Raw genomic sequence first — 11529 nt, 5'->3', positions numbered from 1 at the left:
AAGCGAGAAGGGAAACGAGAAAGTTAAATGGACCAAAAATGCGTGAAGGGTGACTAGAGGTTGAAGAAGACAGGTCTAGCTGGACAAGCAAGTTCGATACAATCAAATCGATTAGTCTAGTCTATTTTTATGCCATTTGGAGCGTTTTCATCTGATTTTGATGGTAATAATATTTTCCATTAACACAGGATTGACTTAAGATATTTGAATAATAGAGCAAGTTAAAAGACTCAAACTAAGCATCAAATTAGCAATCGGACAAAGTAAATAACACCTCGAAACTTTGGATTAAGACGAGCGGTAGTACATATGGAAGTATGTTATAATACTTTAGAATTGAAATGAGCTAATTTGATTGATAATAAGCATGTTGAAACATTGTATGCTCCATTTTAAAGAAAACAATATGTGACACTTAAGTAATGGAGTGGTACATGAATGAACCGAGACCATATCTAAATAAGAGAAATTTTGAGGATAGAATAACTAAGAAATGTTTAAAATAATTGAAAGTTACTACTTATACTAACAGGGTGCACCTTTTCGATAGCACAATTATAGGAGCTCCATAGTTAAGCATGTTTTGAATGGAACAATTCTATATTGGGAGACCTCTTAGGAATTTCCCACCATGCATGTGAGTGAAGACAAATTATGATGGAAGGATTCGTGTTGGTTTGAGGGGTTATTCTTTTCTCTTAGAAGCGAGGAATTAGTAGTGTGACCATGTCGTAGGGGATGCAAGGAAATTTCGGGACCATCAGGTGCTAAATTTGGATTTCAATTCTTAGGTATGGATCATTATAGAAACGAATTAGAAATTAAATGAAATGAACTTGGTTGATTATCGAGCGTCCGGATAAATTTTTTTGAACTGGCTATGATTGACTTATACCTTATGGAGACTATTAGGGTTTGTCCGTTCATTTCCTATTAGTTAACTTGTCCCAATTCACAAGTGTCTACAATAGTACCTTTATGAGTTGGTAGAACTAGATGCATGAATCTTATAAGAACTTTATGAGCAGTCTTATGGGTGTGGTTAGCTGGTCTACAACCACTCCCTAATCGTGATCTTGTCTGAATGAGAGAAAGGGACCACATAGATAAATGAGCGTTGGCTAGATTGGAGGTTGCTCTCACCTTTATGATGTTTATGTTATGGAGCCTACGAGGGAGATGTCAACTAAACCCTACAAGAGATTTGAAAACAATGTCCATAGCCGTATTATGAAAACTAAAAATTGGGGCCAGCACTAGGGCTGCGCATCAAGTATTTATAAGATATAAGTTGATTACCATGATGATAAAAGGAACTAGTAGAATATCTAATCAAGATTCCTTAAAATTCCAAGAACAAACTATGAGAACTAACCAACTAGATTGGGCTAAAAAAGAGCTTAATGACTTCTACACCACTAAGTTAGCTCAGGTGACCAAAAACTCTCATGCCCTTAACTTAGCCATGCCAATATAATCTTCAATGTCGAACAAAAAAGTTGTGAGTCTCGAAAGTGTAGTCAAAAGTGACTTAAGTGTCGAACAAAAGGTGCACTTTGTTCGAAGGCTCCATAGGCTTCAGGGGAGGCTCTATAATGTACTTTGTTCGAGGGGAAGATTGATGAGAAAGGAGTCCCACATTAACTAATTAAGGGGAAGATCATGAGTTTATAAGTAACGAATACATTTCCATTGATATGAGATCTTATGGGGAAAAGAAAGCAAAACCATGAGGGCTTGTGCTTAAAGTGGACAATATCATACCATTGTGAAAATTTGTGAGTCTCCAAAATGTAGTCAAAAGTGACTCAAGTGTGAGAGACTGTTTGAGGACTCTATAGAATTCCACTATATTTATGTTGTGCTCGGTAAATTAGAAGACTAAGCACCGTCATCTTGGCTAGCTAAGCAACTTGTACTCTAATTTCCTATGGATGTTGTTGTTTGATTTTGAAATCCTTGCGGTGGTAAAAAAAATTATGCATTATTTATAAGTTGTCCCTCGTCCATCCAATTAAGTGAGATAGAGTTGGACTCTAATACAAAAGAGAGGTTTCTTGACGTGAGAATCACAACTACTTCATTTCATCTACTTTTGCCAATTTGGAGCCAATCAAAGAATCTATGTTTTGACGGCTCCAGCTCGACTATTCGACTGATCTGGCTCGGGTTTGATATTTTTTAAACCCTTTCGGAGCCATTTTTTTGACACTTTGAGGCAATTGAGGTAAGTACTTTGAACCAAAAGGTTGGGTTAATTGATGTCCTTAGGTGAATTAAATGAGTTAACATGAAACATGATGTCGTGTAACTCTTTAGGTGAAATTGAGATTCAAGGAGCAAAATTAGCATTTTGTGTGTCATGTACATTGGGATACTTCATGATATTATGCATTTTGTATGTAATGGCACGATATTATGTGTGTTCTTTTTTCCTCCGTGGTTATCGGCATCGTAAATGTACGCTAACCCACAAATAGACTTAGGGGTGTATACCAACCTACCTGGTGGGTCCATGTGCGTGTGTGTGGATCGTGTATAGAGAAGTACTATACATCCAATCTTGCTCGGACTAAAAAATAGAGACCAAGACTATGATGTTTTATGAAAAGATAGGTCCACCATGATTACATGTAATTGTATTTCCTAACCTCAATAGTAAGGTTACTTACCAATTATTTTTAAATACTAAGTCATAAAGGTAAGACAATCATATAAAGGTAAGACAATCATGTATCAATGACAAAATAACAGTGAAGTCTATGAAAACGAAGTTAGGATAGTCACATTTACATTTAATATTGTAGTCCTTAGCCCTTAATAACGGGGTAAGTAAATAAGTTTTGAGGTCCCAACGTATTGTCTAATATGATGTATGTGCATATTTGACCTGTTAATAGAGCTATTTATTGAGTGTTTTAAATATTCATCTTAGAGGCGTATACGTGTTAAATTGAGTTGGATTGAAGAAATCTTTTGGACAACTCAAAATTTCAAGTTGATTGGATTAGAATATGAGCAATCCAAACAGAGTTTACAACCCAATCTTAATTTGTCGGGTTTTTTTTTAATTATTTAGAAGATTCTACATATCTACCGTGTGTGTTATATTAGTAAATAAAATCTCATAAAATTCAATTATGAAACATTTATAAGTCACAATACACTACTAACATCGGTTACAAATCGTCAAATATTTTTAACTTTCATAAAATTTTAAAAGTAGGTTCGGTTGGATTGAGTTGTAACCTTATTTTCAAATTGATCAGATTATCTGACCGAAAAAATGTCCAACTAGACCAAAAATTCAACCCAACTCATATTTTTAACTTTCATAAAATTTTAAAAGTAGGTTCGGTTGGATTGAGTTGTAACCTTATTTTTAAATTGGTCAGATTATCTGACCAAAAAAATGTCCAACTAGACCAAAAATTCAACCCAACTCAAATAGTTTAAGAACCCGTTAGATATTTTTATTAAATATTTATAGTGTTCATAACCCTTTAAACACAAGCTCTAAAGTTTAGATCGAAAAATATATATATATATATATATATATATTTTGAGAGTAAATGCAAATAATTAACAAAATTGGATGGTTTGAATTTATCCTTAATTTCTAAACTATAAGAGTAAATGATATGAAATTTAAAAGAAAAAAAAGCCTTATTTCATAGTCAAAGGGATTATAAAAGTTTGAAGACCTCAAGACTTAAATCAAAATTTAGGATGTTAAAAGGAGTAAAATACCCCTATAAGAATTATAAGATGTTTCAAAGGCTATAAAGGTGTGAGATCCCACGTTGTTTGGAGAGGAGATGAAGTATTTCTTATAAGGGTGTGAAGACCTCTTCTTATAAGCGTGTGGAAACCTCTCCTTATAAGCGTGTGAAAACTTCTCCCTAAAATACTCATTTTAAAATCATGAGGCTGACGATGATATGCAAACGTGCCAAAATAGACAATATTTGCTAGCAGTGGGCTTTAGCGGTTACAAATTGTATTAGAGTCCAACACTGAGCGGTGTGCTGGTGAAGACGCTAGCTGCCAAGGGAGTGGATTGTGAGATCTTAAATCAGTTGGAGAGGAAAACAAAACATTCCTTAGAAGGGTGTGAAAGTCTCTTCTTAGCAGATAACTGTGAGGCTGACAACGATACGTGATTGGAGTATGAACCAAGAGGAAAAGAACGAAACTACCCTCAAGATCAGTTTTATAAATACCAAACGGCGAGACGCTTATAACTGTGAGGCTGACAACGATACGTGATTGGAGTATGAACCAAGAGGAAAAGAACGAAACTACCCTCAAGATCAGTTTTATAAATACCAAACGGCGAGACGCTTATAACTGTGAGGCTGACAACGATACGTGATTGGAGTATGAACCAAGAGGAAAAGAACGAAACTACCCTCAAGATCAGTTTTATAAATACCAAACGGCGAGACGCTTATAACTGTGAGGCTGACAACGATACGTGATTGGAGTATGAACCAAGAGGAAAAGAACGAAACTACCCTCAAGATCAGTTTTATAAATACCAAACGGCGAGACGCTTATAACTGTGAGGCTGACAACGATACGTGATTGGAGTATGAACCAAGAGGAAAATAACGAAACTACCCTCAAGATCAGTTTTATAAATACCAAACGGTGAGACGCTTCGGAAAAATTTTTACATGTAGTAGCAACTTTATTTTTACACCCGCTCGTTATGAACACATAGTATCATATCAATAGGAGAAAAGGCTGCAAAGAGACACTTTTTCCATATAATATAAGAATCATAAATGAAAGCGTAGAGATAAAGAGATAGAGATGCTCGAACGCATCACAGGAAGAGAGAGTGGAGAAAAGACCCCCACACACATACACACAACCCCACATGCACACACCCACACATTCAATGAGAGAGAGCCCCACATCTAACCAATATTATTATTATTATTATTAATTTAATTAAATCGAAGAAAAAAATTATTTAATGAAACTGTCACGGCCAGCGTAATCAAGTGTCTGAGCTATTTTCTAATTGTGTATAACTTCGAAGTACTTTTTAAATTACTTTTTATTATCAAACGGTGTAAAATTGTAAGTCGTTTCTTTTTATCTTTTTAGAGCATTTCTATAACAGCTCAAGTCCACCGCTAACAGATACTGTCCGTCTTGACCCATTATGTATCGCGCATCACCCTCATGGTTTTAAAACACGTCTACTAGGGAGAGGTTTTCATACTCTTATATACCCTTATAAGGAGTGCTTCATTTCCCTCTCCAACTAATGTGGGATCTCACAATCCACCTCTCTCGGGAGTTCAGCGTAATCGGTAGCATATCGCTTTTTGTCTAGCTCTGATACCATTTGTAATAGCCTAAATCCCACCGCTAGTGGACTGCTTTGGCCCGTTACATATCGTTCTCAACCTCACGATTTTAAAACGTGTCTCCTAGGAAGAGGTTTTCACACCCTTACGAACGTCATTGCATATTCAAAATATGAAGTGCACATTTAAATTCTCTCATATATCTAATACAATAAAATTGTCAATCCTATAGTATTTCACTCCATAAATGATTTTTTCAATTGGAAAGGAGTAAGACTCTCAAACCAAAATACAAAGAGAGAGAAGAAAGAAAGAAGGAGCGGTTGAGCAACAAGAACTAACGTGTGACACCTGAGTAAAGGAAGTACATGAATGAACCGGGACTATATCCGACTGAGAGCAATCCTGAGGATATGATGATTAAGAAAAAAAATAATTGAAAATTACTCTTTATACCAATAAGGTGTACCTTTCTTTTTTATGTTTCAATTATACTGACTCAAAACTTAAGCATGTTTTGATTAAAACAATTCTTTGTTGAATGACCTCCTGTAAAATTTTCTAGAAAACATGTGAGTTAGAACAAAACATGTTGGAAAACACCCGTGTTGGGTTGTGGGACTGGTCTTCACTCTTAAAAGCATGAAGTAGATAACGTGACTATGTTAAAGGAATGTCAGGACCATAAGATGCTAAATCTAGATGTCAAATCCTAATCTGAATCTCGAACATGAGGTGAAGATTCTCACATGCAAATACAACGAGAGAAGAAAGAAAAAGGGATGAAGTAGCAAGAACTAAGGAGTATAAGCTTAATTAAGACAGAACACGAGAGCTAACCCTAATAACTATTCAATCCAGGTCTAATTCAACCGAACCCTTAAATTCCTGGTACATCCAACAGTGTAGAATCACCAAACCACAAATCATTTCACGACCCGAATAATTTCTCGAGAGGAGAGATAGTAGACCCTAGTAAGAGAGGGATTGAAAGGATGTATCAGAAGATTGAGGAGTATAGACCTAATTAAAATGTCACAATTTAAGGCAACAAAGACAAGCAAGTTGAGGAGAGCAATGTGGGTGTGGGGTGCCACAAACACTAAGTGTAGTTCTTTCACTGCCTCTTGAAAGACTGAAAACTGACATAATTTTCCCTTCCATTTATAAAAATTTATAACATAAAAGAAAAACACTTTAAAGATCACTTTTTCACAGCAAAATCTCTCCTTTTATACACCTCGTAGATTGTACAAAGACACAGTTTCATTTGAATGAAGAATTGTTTTATTATATGCATGAAGTTGTCATCATCATTGTCTCTTCACCTTCAAAAGTATATGATTTTCAGAGCATCATTAAAGCACCAATTCGTCTACAGTTTGTAACTCCCCCCCCCAAAAAAAAGCCCTAAATAATGACACCTCTGTTCAAAAAATAAAGCCTTTGATTCAGAAATTTTCCCCTTTTTTGATCGATTAAAACTAAAATCTTTCAAATGTAATGTATTTGTTCGTGTTATGTACTATTTTGTCTGTGTGCGATGGTGCAAGTACTTTCGGGTTTGATTAGGTTTTCGAGAAACTTAAATAAAGTATACGATCTGACCCAACTCAACCCTCTATTTTCGATTTAGGTTGGGTTGTTGTTTGTTCGATGCTAGTGCGTAGGTGTGTATATCGATTGAAATAATCTTTTGGACTATCCTGAAATTTCGGGTTGATTAGCTTAGTATCTCAAGCAACCTAAATAAAATATACCAATCAAACCCTCTATTCTTGGTTTGTGTTAGGTTGTTAGATTGTTTTTCTTTTTAACTATTTTGTCACCGTGTGCACTTGAGTGTGTAATTGGGTTGAAAAAATCGTTTGGACCATCTTGAAATTTCGGGTTGATTAGGTTAGTGACTCGAGCAATCTAAATAAAGTATGTATTCCTCTACTTTCAGTTTGGGTTGGATAGTTGGATTGTTTTTTTTTCTTTTTCTTTTACTATTTTGTGGTCGTGCAATACAACAGACGACACCGACACCAGAAATGAAGTGTGTATATTTGCTAAAAAAATCTTTTGGACCATCCTGAAATTTTTGGTTGATTAGGTTAGTGATCCGAGTAACCTAAATAAAGTATACAATCCGACCCAACCCAACACTCTGTTTTCAATTTGGGTTGGATTGTTTTTTTTACTATTTTGTCAACGTGCGATACAGTAGACGACACAAGCACTTAGCTGTGTAGATGGGTTGAGAAAAATCTTTTGGACCATTCTGAAATTTTGGGTTCATTAGATTAGTGACCCGAGCAACCTAAATAAAGTATTCAATTTAACCCAATCCCAACCCTTTATTTTCATTTTTTGTCCACTGTATATGTGATGTTATCTTAGTAACTAAAATTTCATAAAATTCAAATATCAAACATTTACAAGTCAGAGTATGTCACTAGCATTGATTATGGTTATTAAATATTTTTAATCTTTTAAGAGTAGGGTTGGGTAGCGACCTTACTTTTTTGAGTTAGTTGGATAGACCTCACCAATAAAATGTCAATTCGTAAACGGAACATTATATTTGTTTTACAAAAATTCAATCGGACCTAAATCGAAAAAATATAACCCAAACTAATTTTTATAGTTTGGGTTGAATAGTCTGAGATGACGGATTATCAAGTCATATGAACACCTCTAACAACGTTATGAGATGATGGATATGTTGAGAGATGTGACGGATGGTTGCGAAGATGGGAATAAAAGAGAAAAACGTTCGAAATTTAAATTAATAGGGACAAAATATTCTCTCGACATCAATTCGATTAGTCGAACAAAATTAAATTGACGATACTTGTATATGTTCTAAAATTAATGATCTTAATTTAACATACCGAAATCTAATTTACCCAACAATTCTAAATTATCAAATCAAATTCAAACTAGTCTCGTAAGAATTATGATAATCTTCTCTTAGAGGTGATATAGTATTAAGAATCAATAATTTTCATCAATATATTAACGGTAAAGAGTACAACGTGAACTAAATTTGAAGCTAGCTAATTAACGAGACAATGTTGAGTCTTTAACTTTGGCGGGCTTCGAAAATTAGTCCACCCGACACATTTTAATTATCTCATCCCAAACAATATAATCAACATGGTACTATAAACATTAAACTAACAAAGATAAACCTTAAAGTATCCTAAAGATCACATGAGTGTCCTTAATTATGTTTGGATAATCAGAAAATAAAAATATTTTAATTTATACATTTTCTTTTTCATTTCATCGATGAGAGCCAAACCAATAAAACAAAGTTCCCCTAATTAATTACACATATAATATGATAACAGTATATATCAAGTAAGTTTCATTATACAATATAACAATAATTCTGTAAATCAATAATCATATTCTCAAATGTTGGCTATAATAAGTTCTTCATTCATCGTTCATCGTTATCTTGCTCGACTTCAGAAGCAGGCTCATCATCTTCATCTCCGAACACATCGATCCCGCCTCCACCGTAGGCAGCGTGGTCATTACCGAAGGCCTTGACATGGTCCTTGAGCGAGCGCTTGTGCTTAAAATCCGAGCCACAAATGCAGTACCAAAGCTTACCACAATTCTTCTCGTGCGTTCGCCAGTCGCCACGCACGGCGAACGCTTTGCCACACTTTCGGCACATGAAGGGCTTTAGCCCGTGCTTGCGCTTGTAATGTGTTTGAAGAGTTCTGAAGTCTTTCAATGGTTTGGCACGGGGATGGTCGATGTTGTTGCGGCACCCCGGGGCGCAGCAGTAGCAAGGAAGCCTTAGCATGCCCGTTGGCTGCGTGCCCCGGAGGGACTCGGGGCCTTTTCTGTATTGTGATCCATGCCCCCACATGTGCATCTGTAAAAAAGCACGTGTAAAATGATCGAGTGACAAAATTTGAGACAGGTTGATGTTTTTTTGAAGTAAAAAAAAAAAAAAAACACAACAATAAGAATTCAGCTCATGTTATAATGAGAGATGACAGCATAAAATTGTCATTAACATGAAAAATGTAACAAAACATGTTTTATAGATCGGAAAATATCTGCGGAGATGGATGCCGAACCCTTCCACAAATGGATGAATTTGACGAGGGATAACACTAAATCTGCTTAAAACTCTTCCGATCTTGATATTTTCGGCATGCCACTTTGATGGGTGAAGCTGAATAAGGCTCGTATTCAGATATAAGTCGAGTAGAAGGATTTGCTAATCCAATTGTTCATATCTTTCATATTTAAACAAAAATTTAGGTTCGATCTTCCTATCTTCTCCTCGCCTTATTTTCTTGATTTTTTCGGCATGCCGCTCTCGTGAACGTAGCTGAATAAGGCTCGTATTCAGATATAGGTAGAGTAGAAGAATTTAGGATCACGTGTAGAACTAATTAGGGATTACCCTAAACTAATCCAATTGTTCATATAATTGGTTTGATCATATCTTAAGCATATTTCTTGTAAAATCATGAGATAATTTCATGGGATGAACAAAAATCAACCAAGAAAAGCATACAATTATTCATTGAAACACATACTCCAAAGAACTGATTAAAAGATATAAAAAAGAGAGAGAAATCTAGAGAGAGAAGCATTCAAAATCCCTCAACTCATGATCATGCAAACAAATAGCTATCAAATTTGATTAAAAAATTCAAAAGGATATCTAAAGTGAAGATTCATATCAGGCAACAAAGTGATCACCTTGAAAGAATAGAACCACAATTCTTTCAAATTTTTTTTATGTTAATATACATCGACCCGTCTAACCCGTTTCTCAGTTTGATCTGGTTTACTTTTTGTTAAATCTCTTCAATAGTCTGTACGAAAAAACGAATCTAGATTTCGATTGGATCTAATTAAAAAATTATAAGACCCAAAAAAACAAAAAATTTGCTCAAGTTTTTACCAAATGAATGGATGAATTTAGTTACCTGCATGTTGTTGTATCTATTGAAGGTTTTGAAGCAAACAGGGCAAGAGAATTGAGTAGGACCAATGAGGATTTGAGAAGGAGTTGGGATCCAATACTGTCCCTTAATTAGGGTTTTGGTGGACTGTCCAAACTCATGTTCTTGATCAATCTCAGATGAAGAGCCACACATCAAGGAAGCTATTTCAGCTGGGCTAGGGTTTGGTAGCCCTATGTGCAACGCCACGGTGACCGACGCGTTGTCATCTTTGCTACCTCCATCATCGTCGTCTTCTTCTTGTTCTTGTCTCTGCTCGGGAGGAGACATTAGCCTGAGTAGCGGAAGAGCCTCTCGGAGCGGCGGAGATGACGGTGGAGGTGGGTTCAGGCTCGGGATCGAGCTCGGGTAGGGATACGAGAAGCAATTGTGAGACATATTTGGGGAGGAATTTGATGGTTGTGATGGGGAGGAATGGTGGTGGAAGGAGATGAATTTTGGAACACTTGCTAATGAGTTGGAACATGGGTGAGACATGGAATTGGGAAATGAAGAAGATGAAATTGAAGAGAGAGAGAGAGAGAGAAATGGTTGATATTTGGGAGGAGAGAGAATGCACCAAAAGGGAGTACTAATTGGGTTAACTTTTGATTTTGTGTTTTTTTTTTAATTTATTTTTTTAAAAAAAATTATTTATTTTGAGAGGCCAATGGTCTAATCTTATTATTTATATTCCTTATAAATGGTTATTATAATTCAAGAATCATCCCAAATAATAATATAAAATAATAATTTTGGTCCCTTCAAAAGAAATTTGACTGAATATCTTCATTTACTTAAGAAGAAAAAAAAATGTTTTTTTTAATAATATATTTTGTTTTTCATGTGATAAACTACATAACTTTCAAGTTGACTATGAACTATGGTCATCCCAAATTAACCTTAATTATAAATTTGTCTGTTAACTGTAACTATAAACTAACTTTGTGAGATCGGATATTGGTTGGAGAGAGAAACGACTTATTAGTAATCACGTTTTAAAGTTTTGAAGAGAAACCCTTGAACGAAAATCCTAAAAAGAACAATATTTGCTAATAGTGGGTTAGAGCTGTTACAAATGGTATTAGAGTTAGACATTGAACGGTGTGCCAACGAAAAAGTTGGGCCCCCAAGAAGGGTGGATTGTGAGATCCTATATCGGTTGGAGAAGGGAACAATTTGTAAGGGTGTGGAAACCTTTCTCTAATAGACTCGTTTTAAAACTTTGAGGAGAAATC

The 11529-nt window shown here is 35.4% G+C and overlaps 1 protein-coding gene across 1 annotated transcript; it reads right to left on the bottom strand.

The window, feature by feature from the left end:
- Positions 1–8606: 8606 nt before the first annotated feature.
- On the bottom strand, positions 8607–10839 carry LOC111803419 (zinc finger protein WIP2-like). The gene is made up of 2 exons (XM_023687803.1): positions 10277–10839; positions 8607–9204 (listed from the first exon to the last, which is right to left on the bottom strand). The coding sequence occupies exons 1-2, from the start codon at positions 10787–10789 to the stop codon at positions 8758–8760; spliced, it is 960 nt and encodes a 319-aa protein (XP_023543571.1). The 5' UTR covers positions 10790–10839; the 3' UTR covers positions 8607–8757.
- Positions 10840–11529: the final 690 nt, after the last annotated feature.

This window comes from Cucurbita pepo, chromosome LG10, assembly GCF_002806865.2.
Source record: "Cucurbita pepo subsp. pepo cultivar mu-cu-16 chromosome LG10, ASM280686v2, whole genome shotgun sequence".
Classification (NCBI taxonomy): domain Eukaryota; kingdom Viridiplantae; phylum Streptophyta; class Magnoliopsida; order Cucurbitales; family Cucurbitaceae; genus Cucurbita; species Cucurbita pepo.
The sequence above is the reverse complement of the archived record's forward strand: the minus strand, read 5'-3'. Positions and strand labels throughout refer to the sequence as shown.

Bases quoted from the DNA above. Each gene is read 5' to 3' on its own strand.
- LOC111803419 (XM_023687803.1), bottom strand. From the start codon at position 10,789: ATGTCTCACCCATGTTCCAACTCATTAGCAAGTGTTCCAAAATTCATC. The intron at 9,205-10,276 runs GTAACTAAATTC...GCTTTTTTACAG, and splicing joins ATAGATACAACAACATGCAG to ATGCACATGTGGGGGCATGG.